The following is a 16,561-nucleotide window of genomic DNA, read 5'->3' on the forward strand; positions in this document are numbered from 1 at the left end:
TGAAAAAGATTTCCCAAAAATTTAATTTTTTGTTAACAGTGGATTTTTTAATTTTTTTTTCAAAAAATTAAAAATATTATTTTGGGATTTTATTTTTTTAAATTACAAAAACCAAGCCCCCATCCCGCCCACCAAATATAATCCTGCAGACCCCCTGCTCAATACTCAGCAATTCTCTCCTTAAGAATTAAGAAATAACATATTGGAATAAAAACAATGAATGATTTATTGATCCAGGGAGTACTTAAGCTTGTTTCTTAACCTCACCTTCTGAAGTCACATTCATTTTTTAATAAGAACTAAACGCCTACAAGATTTCATTCATTTTATAGAGTGCTCCCTGTATATTACACTCGCTTTTTTTAACTTGATACTGTATTGGTATATGAATCAGGGTGCACTATATACATTGAACCCTCTGAGAGCTTTTCATACATTTATCAAGCATTATTTTTTAGATAGCTCTTAAGTCGAATCAATGTTACTTTTTAAAGACTTTAACAAGACAATTAAAAGTATTTTTTTTCTGCAAAAGAAGAGTTGTTTTACAGAATTCAATCAAATGGTATCAACTCACTGAATATTGGAATTGCATGTCACGGTAACATAATGAAATACCCGAATTCCCTTAATGGGGCATCCTTTTAGATTCAAGGAAACAGGAGCTGATGTTACTATAAATATCCGGGAGTGTCACTTTGTTTAATTAATTTGGATATTATGTACAAGTTATAACTTGTATGGACAAATTAAATAGGTTCAAACTAAAAAAATGAGATGAATAACTTTAAATAAATAATTTAGAATCGGACTTGTGATGAGGATAAAGCAATGGTTGAATATTCCTTTGATTGTATAGTTATTTATGGTGTGTTTTTTGACATTTTTGATGAAAGTTACTAATTAGTCAGACGTACACTAACTGTGGAACATTATAAAGTTCAAATGCCCGAAGTTACAGTACTATAAAAGCTACATTAATAAAGCAAAGTTTTTCGGTCTGCTGAGTTAAATATTTTAGAACTGCATGATCTAATAAGTAACAATGTAGCCGCGAGCGTGTGTAACTATAGCTCAGTGTGTCATATAAAAAAAAAAAAAGGGAGTACATATTCACATATATTATTAAGCAAAGTTCATCGCGGTCACATGAGTACGAACAATGCCGAGTACTTCTGTTTGTACATAATCAATGACTAATAAGTCATTTGAAGGGAAATCAATTAAATGAAAGCCCCTATTAACAGGACTTTCAAGTTTCAAATAATACGCGTTAGACTTACACATTTCCAATCAATCTTACCCCACTCATTGTAATTTGTATTCTTCACGGATAGTCAGTGAAAACAGTTCAAAATATCAGATTTATAATCCCAATTTTCAAATGAAAGCCCCCCCCCCCTTATAAAGGCCTCAAAACAAGCCAAAAGTGTAGTTTAATAGTACATCTTTGTTTGTATGTCGGAACTCTTTTAAAAACTTGAGAGCCCTTGATTAATAGTTGATAGTATTAGATTAAGTAAAACGTTCAGAGAGTTTTTCGCTAGATGTCTTTATTGAGCTATATCTCACGATTAATATATTGCATCAAAACAGCTTTAAGCATACTTAAAGGTTAAGCGTACATTTAAAAAAATGTTAATTTACAGTTTTGTGTTTGGTCAAGCCAGTTGTCTGTTATGGCGTTCCAAAATGGAAGTAAAAAAAAGAAAAAATTCGGTACATTCTTCAGTATCACTACGACCAAGGTGAAAAGGTGGAGCAGGTTCCCAGAACAGTTAGTGCTGTTGATAGACCTAATACAGTATCAAATACAACAGTGAGCGGTAGTTCCAACTAAAATTAGTTCTTTGAAACCGTTTGGACCTATCTAAATCGGAATATTCTATCTTATGTTAATTTTATTGTCAAAATAAAGTGAAAAAACGCTCATAACTTTTGTGTGAACCTAATATTACAATAAGGAATGTTGAATTTAAAAGTTACAACAACTTGTACAACAGACATCGCAACTTGTACACAACATAGTATATAGAAGGACTAACTAAGAGAGAGAGACTGTCTTACCGTTCATCTAATTTCAAAGATTTTCTAACTTCCGAATGATGTAATTTCCTTGCCTTTAGATCAGGCTTGGCTGGGATCTCAGGCTTTTGTTTCGGACTTTGGTGAGGAACTAAAGGTCCTGAAAGACACATTAAAAATACGAATATTATAAGAACATATTAGTGAGAATGAACTTAAAAAGTCAATGCGACAACAAATAACACTGCAATGGCTGCAAAGAGTGATGGAAATAAATAATAATGCAGATCGATATTCTCATAGACTAGTCATTCCATGATTCGTAGATATTATTTAACATTATTTGTTACAATATAAAAACTATTAGTGGATATTATTTATATTCTTTCCTCAGGGAAAAGAAACACCAGATCAGCAATATATGGAAATGACAGAAGAAGAAGTGATTTGACATATTATTATGTGGCCCGTCAACACAAAATCAACCCTAGAAGATTTATCTTTAAAAAAACCACAAACATCAACCTGAATAAAGAATACATTTTTACATCCCCACTTCTTGATTATATACATATTTTCGTCAGTTATAAGCTTATTATTCGAACTTCTGGGATGAGCTGAGATACTCTGAGATTGTTAGCTATAGTATAAGACATTTCTTGGAATAATAAGACTTCATTTGACTCCGATATGGCTCCTTTTGAATACATCAAATCTATCGATTTCCAATTCTTTCACGATGACAATTGATTTTTCCTACTTTCATTTGCAATTTGCGACGTCTCCAAAAGATGAATCAGATTAATCCTTATTGATAGACATTTCGTTACTGAATACAAATGTACAATAATTCAGACTACATTTGCGAAAAATCATGTATATCTACGAGTCACATTTATATTAACAAATTATTTTAATAAATTATTTGGGTGCACCGCAAATTCTGCATAATTATGTGCTAAATAAAACAGTTATAGAAAAAATATAAAATATGTCGATTATATTAGATAAAAAGACCATATCGGGCCGAAATAGAGTCTCACATACCAAATGAGGCTTCTTAAGTATAGTTAATGCTCTGGGGTATCTCATTCCATCCCAGAAATTAGAGTATGTATCATATAATTGAGCAAATCAATCTGTATATATTTAAGAAGTAAAGAAATTTATCAATTTTAGTAGTCATTTTGTGTTCAGACACGCTGCATAATATGGCAAGCCTTTATCCTTATTCAATTGCAATTTGCGTCTACGTCGTTGTTATATTATTATTATGGATATACTAAGTTAATCTGCGTGGAATCTGTATAAAAGCACTTGAAAAAGATTACTATGAACGGTGAGACTTAGAGAGAAAAATAATAGGATGAGGGAAGCCAGGAAGCAACATTAAATATATATGCATCGGGGCTTCGGTAAATGATGCAGGAATTTAGGAAAGTGCATTTCATTACCAGTTGAGGGCATTTTTTTGTTATGCTGATATGATCATATCAATCCTCCATCTTTTACGAGTCCCATTCCTCCATGAAGATCATATCAATGCGTGTACATTGATGAATTATTCAATTAAAAACTGGGAATTTGAAGGCAAAATCCTTAGACAATTAATTAATAAACAACACGAGAGAAGCAACTAGCTAGCTAGGCTATTAAGATAGACTCATCCACTACTCAACACTCTTTTCAAACAACTGTTAAACAACAACAACGAACAAGACACACAGTTGAGTATTATATAAAAATTCACAGATGTGAACGACTAGGACTAAGAACTCTCGGATCACGTCAAAAAGGAAGACTGCCACCTTTTCCTTCTTATTTCAATATCTACTATCTCCCCCCCCCCTCCTTCTTCTTCTTCTTTCCTGATGGTGCTGGTGGTCGTGGTTGGAAAAGAAAGAGAGCGCCCTCTAGTACCAGGCTAAGAACGCGCGCTCAATAAATCGCCTCTTATTCTTAGTATTACTTAGGAGAACTACTACCTGCCGCGGTTTTATGGTATAGTATTTATTCATAAAATAAGAACGTTAGGGCTGCAACAGGGAGGATTGGATCGACGTCTTCATATTTTAGGTAGGTATTAATATAATATAAAATTTTGGGCATAGAAACTCCTCCGTGAGTCGTCTTGACTGTTACTTGAAAGTAAGGAGTGACCAGGGCACTTCATATCACTTCTCTCAGTCTTTTCCATATAATTGATTTTGTTTTGTTAAAAACTAAGCACAACAGATGTTACATATTGTATGTAATTGGGGATGAACTCCACCCTCCTATTCGTCTCTTCCTCCTCTGGGGAGTATCGACGATATTCACCACCACTCAATTTTGTATGTATTTCAAAAAACAAAGAGTTAAACTAATATATGCAAAGGTGGAGTAATCGTTCATTTCTCCATCAAAGTGTGAAAATTAAATTGACACGAAGTACGAATGAATGAATTAAATGTCTATAAATCTCAAAGCTGTCGTGGAGTCTGTCTACGAACACCTTTAATGAGAGTGGAGAGGCCGCCAATGGCTCAATAACTGAAATTAAAAAGAAAAAACGTTTTTATGGGGCCTATTTGAAAATAAGCAGAGAGCTAGGCGGACAAAGCCCCACTGAACTTCAAGATTGATTATGTGAACGTATATTTTACATACATAGTATGGCAATAAATATACAATTTGGCCTCCCTACACCAAATTTCAAACTTTTGCCCCCACACCGCCTAATGGACAATTCAAATTCTGCCTATGGCCATTTTCCCCCTATTGCATGGTAACGGTGGGAATTGGCACATTTGTTAGCGAAGTATGAGTCGGTATTGATGAAAAATGACCTGTTACGACTCAGGGTTGGATGTAACCAAGGTTAATATAAATACAAGGTTATACCATAACAAATGCAGGACTGATATTTGACTTCCACCACACTTTAATATAGACGTCATAGTGTATGAGTGGTTGCATTTATTCCCCAATATCCGCCTTTCTTTCCCAGCAGTCTGTACAATATATCAAATTGACAATTCTACCAATATTGACGTCATAGACTATGATTGGTTGAGTGTTTTGTCAAAATCTATCTATCTTGTCCAGCAGTCGGTACGATGCCTCAAATTGAAAATTCTAGTGAGCCCGATGACATGATGGTCAAACATTGTATTTCTATTAACTTTGGCTGTAACTAGGATGCATTTTTAGCTCGGCGGGTTTTTTTTTTGAGTTGGTAAACTGAAGTGTGAATTTTCTTTTCCTAAGCTGTTGTCACCATTATTTAATTTCAGAGGAGTGAACTTCCTTTTCTACAACATTCAGTTATAGTGAACCCCTGATTGAGCATTCGTGTGTGCTCATAAAAGACGGAGAGTAACCTTGAGGATCTGTTGCGGAGTTATAAATCTAAGTTCTTGTTGAACTCAGAGTAGATTCGGGGATCGACATCGGAGTAATTCTTTCAAATGTCCTTGTTTATTTCCTTCTTCCCTCCCCTCTAGTGGCAGGTGCTTGTAGCTGATCTAATTAAACGTCATAACAAATAAGCTCCTCTTTTACAAAACATTATTCAAACTTTCAGAGTTACCACATTGATTTTCCGTTTCTTTTTTTTTTAACATCCCCAAAATTTTCCCAATTAGAATCACTGTAAATAAATACAATTTGGCCTCACTAGAACAAATTTCAAGCTCTTACGTCCTCCCCCTAGGGTAAATTTAAAAATCCGCCCTATAACCATGCCCCTCTGTTGCAAGTTCTCTATGAGTAATTAGAGTGGGCACAATTTTTAGTGCAGTAGGATTCGATGTCAATGAAAAATAACCAGTTACGACTTAGGGGGGGGGCTATAACTATTGCAAAGAGCACTATACGAAACGCATTGAATGGGGGTCAATCCCTATTTGGCAAGGGATAAGTATAATAACTAGAGTCTGAGCTGGCTTTAGCTTGACATGGGCAAAGATAAAACACGTAGTTTTTTTCTATATTTAATTCTTGAAAATTTGAATTTAATTTGGAATCTTTTTTTATTTTTTTTAGAAATTAAAAGTTTGGTCATTTAGATTGTTTTTGTTTTTTTTAATGGACAATAAAAAAAATCTACTATGTGTGGGACCTAATGGTCGCATTAAAGCAAAATAATCGAAATTTTTTTGATTAGTATACAATTTACCTATATTAGTGATAAGAATATTGTTTTTTTATCATACTTAAGATATTATTTACTCTTTTAATTACGCTATCAAACTAATTACGCCAATTAAACTTGAACTAAGTGCCCTTATGTCCTATAATTTAGTAATTATATTTAAGTATTCATAAAACACGAGTGCCCTACTTGGTTTAAAAAGTAGTATTTATAAATACTTAAGTACTTTCGATCTACAAGTGTTAATGATTGCCTTCAAAGATAGAATCTTTGATTAGACAATATAAAAAGATAGAATTATCATCTTAACATGATTAAATCTTTCATCTCCATTTCGGACGATAAATTGTGTTCTTTGTAAGGAATTCCACAGCTAACTTCCTATAAAAGTCAACTAACTCATAAAATAGGATTGAGACAAATCAATAAGAAAATGTATTCTTTATGTTACTTAAATACTTTGCAAGTATTTGTAAATTACTTAAATACCTCAAAAAATAATCCTAATACTTCTACTTTAAATTTTAATAAAGTACTTGTGTATTTTACTTAAGTTTGTTTAAATGTACTTGTCCCATTGGTGAATGGGAGCTTCTTTTTTTCTAAATTCATGATGTTTACGGTTTTTGTGTGAGTTAAGTCGATATTACTTCAAATTAAAGTGAAATTAAAATTATGGAAAAAGTAAAATAATTTTTTTTTAAAGATCAAAAGTGGAATGAAAATGTATTGATATTTAAGTATTCTTAAATTTGATTATTATGTCAAAATATTAACATTAATCCCCTCCCCTTAACTCTATAAATCGTCACGGATCATAGAACCACGCGTCCTCTATTTTGGAAATCAAAATATGATCACTCAAAATATTTAAGACATTATACACTATTTTATATAAGACTATGGTGGCCAACCGTCCTCTTTTCATCATTTTACAGAAAAATTAAAAAAAAGAAAACGAAGATCAATGTGATCACCCTGACAGTTCGAAGAATGTTTTGGATAAGAGCAGCTTATCTGTCATGAAATTTCATTACATTAGCACTAGCGGGGATATAGGCAGGAATTTCAATGATGACGATCCTCAATTCTACTCCGAGCCCAACAATTATAACTCCGTAGCGTTAATCTGCGACATTCATGAGCAAACAAAAAACATATATTCAGGTAGCAACTATTAAAATCCGGGCGCCTTTCCATTATAGTATTATTAAAATTTATGAATATAATATCAATGATTGCTTGTATGTTGAAGAAAAGGAAGTTCACTCCTCAAGAATTAAATAGAAGCTTAGAAAACGAAACTATCTCTTCAGGTTGCCAACTCAAAAACAAGGGGCGAGTTAAACAATGCTACCAATTGACGTTTAACATCACTGGTCACGAGAATAGATAAGCAGTGATGATAATCCGGAGCATTTTGAGTATGTTAAAAGTAACTCAAATCAAGTTATTATTCTTGACAGTTTGAAGAATATTTTCAGAAAAGAGCAGCCTAACTGTCATTACGTTTCATTAAATCAGCTATAAGCAGCTGCGACGAAGGTGGAGATGGAAATAAACAAGAAGAATAATTACTTCAATATAAATTGAACGAACCTTCTAAGAAAAAGCAAATAAAATTTACGTCCCAAAGTACTACTGCTCCGGAATTATAAGCATTTTGTTACTTTTAAGTGAGTTTTTCTCTTATCCGGATTTGATTGTATATCGTTGGCTTGCCATAATATATTCAATTCATGATCCTTATAAGGAGAAAGTATATAAAGTAACGAAAATACAATCGTTGAATAAATATATAATCCCATATTTAACATCTACATAGATTAGTTTTTATAATCATAGTACCTAAATGAAATAGAAATATGTATTGGATTGAAATATTTGACAATTTGCAACACTTCCTTCTTTATAAAGTGGGAAAAGATCAATTTGAAATGTTATTTAAATCAAGTACAAAGAATGTTGCTCCTGTTATTTTCTTAAATGATTCATATCATTAAATATATATAGAACATTAGCTCAGTGTTATCTTATGTTCTCTTTTTTGTTTCCAATAGGCAGCTACATTAATAATTATATATTAAATGTATTCTTAAACAGCTCTTACTTTTGCGATTCATTTCTTCGAAGTCATTGTAATCAATATATATGCTCCAAATCCATAGAAGACGGCACAATTATATTGATATTAATCCAGCTTATCACAAATTCCCCCTTATCAGTTTCACATTAGTGCATCAGTATCATTTTTAGTATATCTCATTACTTATTAGTAATAACTACTAACTAGTAGTACGGATAGACATGGATATAGCTTTTGAACAACGTAGTGAAACGAAGACCACGTGATGAATATTTGTGGAAGGTGATATTTTTTTTTGTCCGCTAGGAGCACTGAATATTTCTCCTTGACTAACTTATGCTGCGTCCATGAATTCACCTTCTAAATGAATTAAAAACAAAGTAAACTCTCCAAAGGGAAGAAAATTCTCGTATACGACATAAGAGAAAAGAACAAAGTCCATATAGTGACGTCATCTGTGGTATCATAAAAAGCGACATCGTGCTTGGGAAAAAGATAACTCTACGCCCATGTATCTCCTCGGGCATACAGGCGCTTTTTCATACTTTGTATTAAAGCTTGAAGAGTTGGACAATCGCCAAAAATAATAGTTACTCTCATTTTTGCGAAAAAAACATATAATATTTAGCAAGGCAGCGGCACTACTGGACGTAACATAATTTATAATAGATTTCTGCTACAAAGGAAATTTTAATATATTTTTTTTTACATGAAAGCTTCTTTGACTTTTTGTACAAAATATTATTTACTTTACGCAAGAATTACGTACTTGGTGCAATTGTGAATAATAGTGATGTGTCGAGTTGAGTCGAGTCGATAAATTAAACATGTGTAAAAGAGATGAAAAATTAAGTAGCTACGGCTGACAACTGCTCATTTATTAACTATTATTTAATGAATTTGTGTATTAATCACGTACTTTCAATATATTTTTGCGACAATTTTGATTTTTTTGCTTTATGAGCACTAATGAGCTAATATTTTTTAATTTTGTGTAGGGACTGTGGGATCGTGAAATTTGTATTAAAACCATATATAATCTCAAGAACCTCATTAGTTGAGATTGATTTGAAAATGTCTTAATTAGTCCGGGACGAAACTCAAAACCATCGTTTGATGAGGATTTTCTACGATAAAAATCTTTAACTAAGACGATTCAATGGTATAGTACTCGAATCCGCATTTTTAAGACATATGGCACACAATCAAAGATTACTCGAGATTTGACATAAGAGTCGAAAGCTAAGACTCGCAACTCGACTTAGAGTGCAAATCGATTTTAACGTGAGTGGCCCAGAGATAAGATAAATGTTCAGAGGCCTTTTCTTTCTTTACTTTAAAAGAAAAATCTTCCTTTATTTTATTCTATTCTAGCCTTTTTTAATAAATTATTTCCATATCACATTTAACGAGAAAATAATATTTATTTTTTAAAATACTTTTTTTTAAATGTTCCTTTAATTGGTCTAATGGAGTTGCACTGATTAAGTAAATATAATCATTATAGTATTACGATTATTCCATGTGATCTAGGAATTATCTTTGAAGTCCATATCCATGGATTATATTTCCTTCTCTAGGAACGACTGAGTATCGAACCTACGCACATTAAGTTAAATAGAATAATGATTAATTTCTCCCAAGCGAATTGTTCATTGAGCAAGGTTGTTCCATTTAACATAAACTTTTTATAGTATAAGATTTAACCAAAGAAATTTTAGGTTAAATACTCAACTATGCCTACAAAATCGAAAACCATCATAATACTCTCAACTAAAAATAAAGTACTCCTAGAACAGTGGTTCTTATCCTGGGTTCTACCGTACCCAAGAGGTTCGTTGAATCAGTATCAGGGATTCGGAGGAGGTACATAAATATGTTTTTGAAGACACAGTCCACTTAATCAATTATAATTAGTTCATTAATTGTTCATATGAAAATGGTAGGGTTCAGTACCTTTGTTCTAGAATATCCCTACACTTAGTCAGATTTATCGTCGTAATAAGAATCCTTGATCATTAACCAGAAATTGAGTGTTGTGTCGTTCCTTAGTCCCGTCCTGCATATCAGTCCTAAAACTGATAAAGTTCAGTCCTTGATAACGTCACTCAACATTATTTCTTCCTTTTTAATCTGTTCTAGGACCGGAAGTCTGATCTAAAGGACCGGACTAAATAAATAATAACCTATGTAACACTATTGATATATCTCACTTTCACATAAGTTTATTTTATCCATGAACGTTTCGTATTCTTTTTTGATAACTGAATATAAATTTACATGGCCTAGGGCCTCCACCCTAAATTCGACTATCCTTAAAATATTATAAGGACTTCTTCCCAAGATTTGAGCCGAAAGACACATGAATAATTGAGAGGTTAAAAATATGTTGGAGTATTTGATAATTTTCATATATTATGCGTTATAAAAAGGATACATATACAGAAAGATAAGAGTAAAGTCGACTACTGGCTATGAAGTTCCACACCAGTCAATGTTCTTGCTATTGCTTGTAGTAGTACTAGTTTTTTATCTTCATAATAATAGATTTTTCATGTTATTACAATGATAATAATAATATTTACTTTATACTTTTTCGCTATTGAGATCGGATTGCACGCAACAACAATACATTACTCCGGGGATGGTGGGGGTGTTGTTATCATTATTATTATTATATTGAACAGATAAAAATAGTATAAATATATATTTAGTATAAATAATAATTTCATAATAAGATGCCTGACAAGTGAGATATTATTCATATTATAATATGTATTACTAATTTGATTTTCATCACTCAATGCAAAAATAATGGTTTTGTAGCATATAGATTGATATAAACATAATTGATAAAAGTTAATTTATCTTCTCCAAGGATTAAAAGAGAGGAAGAAAGAGGCGAGGATAATCCTCTTCCACCTTACTACATACATAGATAGTAAAAAGTAATTGTTGGGCGATAGTAATAGTAGGTATTTGTAATGATTAATGTATCATTCCGTGTCTAAACAACAAAACCTTAATCAATTTTAAAAATAAGTATTAATAATAATAATATAAAAAAATAGAATCAACAATATAGAAAAAGCAAAGTAGTATTCTTCTACAATTGAACAGTTTTGGAGAGAGAAAGAGAGAGAGGATAATGTATGTATGTATATATAAATATATATAATAATTGACATAAATATAAGTTCGAAAGTATCTCAAGAAAACGAAGTGTTGCAGCGTCGTGTATTTAAAATCTTGCACCCTACTGCTTGATCATATACATATATAGGTATATATGTGGTCTATATACTACTTCATCGAGATGAAGAAAACGTATGTATTTATAGTTAGCGCTATCGAAAGGAGTGAAGAAGACTTGATAAAACATAAAAACGCAGATCACAGGTCATAGAATTAGTAAAATGTTATTTTTTGCGAGTATAGATTACATGGGGGGGAGGGATCATCCAGTGATGATGATGATGATTGGTTGTCGTAATCATTATCATTTCTTTATCTGTAGGACACGAGCACTTTTCGACCTCGTAACAACGGGTTGTTTGGTTGCTAATACAATGTTGTTATTGAGAGATTTGGACGGTGTTGGAAGTTCAAATTGACCACGCAGCTTTCTTTTTTGACCTCTCAGTGGTGACTTTCGAGATGATCGTAAAAAATGTGTGTTACCTTCATCTTCTTCCTCCTCTCCCTCCGAGTGTTTCCTATGAACTTCATGAGTAGTCTTTTTTTTTCTTGCATGGAGATGAACAAGAAGAAGCTAATGTGGAAAATTCGGAGGACGGAAGGATGGAGGATGAACGAAGTATTCTTTTTTGTGGAGGACGATTTATTGAGTGTTCTTCATTTTCAGTGTCACTACTATTGCTAGATGACTCTGAATTATGCTTCTTAAGACGTCGTCGCAATTGAACTCCTTGACTATCCATTTTAAGTGCATTTAATTCTCTAGAAATACAGGACTCCTTTAGAGGTTTCTTGAATAGAACACGTTGTTTTAAGGATCGATTATTTGACGGTGACTCATCGCTACTAGAAATCTCGTTACATTGAATTGCTCCATCACAGGGTGAGGAAGAGCCTGAAGGACTCTTCGTTGTCGTTGTTTGACTTGAATTATTAGAACCACTTAACGCAGAAGGAACATTTTTATCCTGACATTTTTCATTTGATTGTAAGTTTTTTAGTAATTTAGATTCAGGTTGAACCAGATTCTCATCATCTTGATTTTCAGGTGCTCCAATAAGTCCATTAGATCGAGTTTTTAAATATTTATTGTTTCCAGGAACAGTTGAGCTTGCAAGAGGTAATGGAGTAGAGTTAGGTGGTGGAGGAGGTAATAAAGGAGTGGATGGAACACCTAGATCCTCAGGCGTAGTGTTGGTTACCAATGCAACACTGCCTCGAGCTGAACTCGCAGCATCCACAATATTAGAATTAGTGTTATTCAATTGAGCTAATTCCCTTTGACGTTTTAAGACCTAGTTAGAGTAAAGGAAAAAAAGAAAATTGAATGAAACCATAAAACAAATGCAAAATGAACTCACTAGAGCACGAGGAGGTCCTGGTGGATCAAGCATAACCGTAACTACACTAGTATTATCAGCTCGAAGATTATTTAGATTCCATCTTTCTATAGCTTTATCAACTAGATGTTTAGAAGGATTGATCCATTGTCTGATCAGAGAAGGATTTAACGTATGTTGCTCGTTAGCTTTTTCCGCCTGACAGACATGAGATACTGCTTGCTGAGGACTAATCATATTCCATGCTCCATCCGTTGCCAATATTAAACAACGATGTTTCAAAATGTCTATAGGATAAACATAAGTGTCTGGTTCTGGGGATACAACAAAAACATCCTCTTCAGAGTTATAGCTCCATAAATCACCTATTAGGAATAAAGAAAAATAAAACTTTAGTCCTGTCGTTCACTCCATGGAATGTTTTTCAATACCTAAAGAACGTGCAACGGCGAGAAATGGTATTTCGTCAATAGGAGTACTTCTTCTAATGGGGCCTTTATGCCCCATTTTCGGCCTATTCCAAACGACCCTGGGTACTCCCGACTTGCATATTACTTTTCCTCCAGAGCGAGTTATTCGGAGAGATTCTTCAACGCTCTCAGGTTTATGATCTTTCGTTAAGGGCTCACACCTCCAAACATTGGGATTCTCGGGATCTTGAACCCCAAGTACGATCGCCGAGTCGCCAACGTGCCCAATATATATTTTAGAGCGTCGAATGAATGCAATGGATGCGGTTGTTCCTGCTGTGGAGGGGAGGCCGGAGGCAGTTCGAGGCCAGGATTCTATAACAAACAAGAGGCGTTTAGATCGTATCCAGGGTATGGATCCTGCGCATAGAGCAGCCACTTACCTAGTTCTTTCCACATGGCCTGATGCGTTTGAATGAATCCGTCATGGATTGCCTTCAGGATTCCTTCGTCGTCCGAGCCCCAAAATCCTTTTTGACGAACAATGAAGTCCATTAAATGCTCCTGAAAAATGGGGAAGGAATTATAGAAATGCACAAGAAGAGGTTTGAGCAGGAGATGATTCCCTACCTTTGCAAACAGCGCCGCCTCTCGTCCTCCGTGTCCATCGAAGATTCCGAAAAATGCGTATTCCAAATCCTTTTCATCCTCCGTTTGTTGATACGCCACAGAAAATACGTCCTCCATATACTTACGACCCCCCTGATTACAATATCCCGTAACTCGGAGATTCAATCCGATGCTCGGAGCCATGGCTAAACCAGACAAATTAAATATTTCAACACTGTCACTTGATTCTACACATCCAAAAAAATAACAAAGATGGCGGACAGTTCTCCTTATTTTTCTTCCTTTTCTTCCTTTCCCCCCTACCACCACACACTCGCAGTCATATTACCCGTCTCTTTAATTAACCTCCACTCTCATTCGCTATTTTCAAATTTTGTTCCTCTCTCATTGGTCCAAATATTTGAAAAAAAAGGAAAGTTCATCCTAACGGATTCAAGGACCTTCTGACTTCCCCCCCCTCTGTTCCTTAATTAGATAAAAAAATGTTTGTTGAGAATTTAAACTGACAAACGTTTAGAACGAGAAGCCGGTCTTCGACTACATATATGGATGTTGTTTTGTTTTTCTTTATGTAGGTATATGAATAATATTATTAAGATATATTTATCTGACGCAATTAAACGCATAGTTTGTACTGTATAGTATGATGAAGGGGGGGAGGGGATGTCAATGACATTTAATCCACTTTTCAAATAGTTGATAATTGACTGGATGTCTTTGAAGTCTTTACTAAAAGCTTTTCCACAGAATGGGATGCTAATTTGTAGATTAATATTTTCTAGGTAAAATTCCCGATATTTACTTATGATTCTTGCCTCCATTATCTTTCCATCTGAGTTAGCAATTGAAGAACAAATATGTATGTGGTTTTTGATTTTAGTGATGGTTTGAGGAGCAATTATTATTAGTATACTGTGTGAAATATATGTATCTATTATATTTTCCAATTTGTTTTAAAAAATCATTATTTTCCTACTATGTTTGATTTATATTTTGTATCGTAATTCATAATTATGTATGAGTCCGGTCCCTTGAGTCCTTTAAGGCTACCTCACCGTTTAGATAGAGTATGTTTTTAAATTTTTCAAATATTTCGTCGTTAGGTTCTCAAAAATGTTCCTTTTTGGTTCAAATATAACATTTTCAATTTTGAGTCGTTCTGAAAAATATTTAGATGTAGCTTAACGGCCTTAAAGTTTGAAAAATTTACTTTTTTGTTTTAATTAGTTTTGTTTCATTAGCGTAAATTTGCTAATAAACATATTTTTTACTTAGAAACAAAATAATGTGAATTTTGATTTCTTTGTTTACCTTTTTTCTGACCTTAATTCTGAGGGAAAATACCTTTATAACCAAATTTTATAAATAAAAAAAATATATGTACAATAATAAATGTTTGCAAAGAAAATTTAGTAAAAATCATTTTTATAAAGAAATTATCTTTGCCGTCATTTGAAGCCAAGGACAACGAGCTTATGTTATTTTTAGACTAAAAGGAAAATTTTAAGAACTCAAAGACCCAATATTTTGAAAATAATCTCCACTCTACCCACTTTTCTATTTTAACTTCTTTCTGGAGTGTTGGAGGACTTTTGATAAATCTGGTTTTTCGTGGGTTAAAAAGAAAGACGATAAAAAATATACTAGAATCAAAATTTATTAATATTTAGGTATTCTTAAATGCTATTAATATCAAAATATTAACAACATTCCCATCCCCCTTAATTAGGGTGATCAATTGTCCTCTCCCCGGCCATGTCGCCTTTTTACTTCCCGTCTGGAGCGTCAGGGGATCCTCAAAAGAAAAATAATGATCAATTCAGAGTTTTCTCAGTTCAGTTCAGGTTCAGCGGTTCTATCGGTCCCGGCCTCAGTTCTTTCATTTCAACGGTTTCGGCCTCGGTTCAGCTTTATCGGTCTCAGTTATTTTTTATACAAGCTCAGTTTGGTAAATGGGTCTTAAAACAGGGAGGGTCCCTAGAAAATTCGCGCCCAGGAAATGATATTAGATACAAACAGGGCCGCCGATACCTTATACCACGTAGAGTGAGTAGTGCCTCAAGTTCCAGAAGGGTCCCTAAAACTAAGGCTGCTGATGACAATGGTTTTCACAGGGGGGACGTGAAGAGAGGCTAGAGGAGAGGGGTGCAAGAATATGGATAATTGAAGATTGTACACATGTTTTGTATAAAGGGGGCATCAGCTAAAAATGTATTAGTTTAGGAGGGCTTGATATAGTAAAGTTTGGGAAGCCCTGGCTTAAGAAATATTATAGTTATCATATTATAGGGCATCGGCAAGCTTAGTAGTGGACCTGGATCCATAATCTACCCCACCCCTTTCCTCTTTTATTTACACCGTCTGGTACCTAAAACCACTTTTCCAGATACATAAGAAGCCCTTAGCTATTTGGAACTCAGATACAACTGTATGACCGAGTCGACGTAAAAAAAAATGATTGGGAAACGATGCAATTGCATTCAAAAACTCAGAAAATTGATTAAAGCTAATTTACTTTATTGCATTTTCTTTATACATTTTATATAGGAACAAAAGCACAAGAACCGAGACAGATAAGAAATATACTGCGGTCTCTGTTGGACTTTGTCGGTTCCGGTTCTAGCGGCTCAAGAACCGGAACCACTTAAACCCCTAGAACCGCAACAACGATAAGGGCACAACCTTGGTTGTGTATGTCCTTATCTAGAACTGAAGACACAGTCCCGTCCAGTTCAGT

At 33.7% G+C, this 16,561-nt stretch overlaps 2 protein-coding genes across 3 annotated transcripts in view; both read right to left on the reverse strand.

Annotated features, from left to right (window-relative positions):
• LOC121116123 (uncharacterized) overlaps positions 1–8,775 on the reverse strand; it is a 78,668-nt gene extending 69,893 nt beyond the window's left edge. The window contains exons 1-2 of one of the 2 annotated variants that reach the window (XM_040710351.2): positions 8,271–8,775; positions 2,068–2,185 (exon numbers count right to left, since the gene is read on the reverse strand). In XM_040710351.2, coding sequence (XP_040566285.1) covers positions 2,068–2,185; positions 8,271–8,283 — 131 coding nt within the window. In that variant the 5' untranslated portion in view covers positions 8,284–8,775. Of the gene's footprint in view, positions 1–2,067; positions 2,186–3,479; positions 3,861–8,270 lie in introns of those variants that run through there. The other variant, XM_040710350.2, reaches the window with a different exon arrangement.
• A 1,860-nt stretch (positions 8,776–10,635) lies between these two features.
• LOC121116124 (uncharacterized) lies at positions 10,636–14,118 on the reverse strand. The gene is made up of 5 exons (XM_040710353.2): positions 13,825–14,118; positions 13,638–13,758; positions 13,216–13,569; positions 12,806–13,149; positions 10,636–12,739 (listed from the first exon to the last, which is right to left on the reverse strand). Exons 1-5 carry the CDS (start codon positions 14,005–14,007, stop codon positions 11,972–11,974), a joined length of 1,770 nt encoding a protein of 589 aa, XP_040566287.1. The 5' UTR covers positions 14,008–14,118; the 3' UTR covers positions 10,636–11,971.
• Positions 14,119–16,561: the final 2,443 nt, after the last annotated feature.

Source organism: Lepeophtheirus salmonis, chromosome 4 (assembly GCF_016086655.4).
Source record: "Lepeophtheirus salmonis chromosome 4, UVic_Lsal_1.4, whole genome shotgun sequence".
Classification (NCBI taxonomy): Eukaryota; Metazoa; Arthropoda; class Copepoda; order Siphonostomatoida; family Caligidae; genus Lepeophtheirus; species Lepeophtheirus salmonis.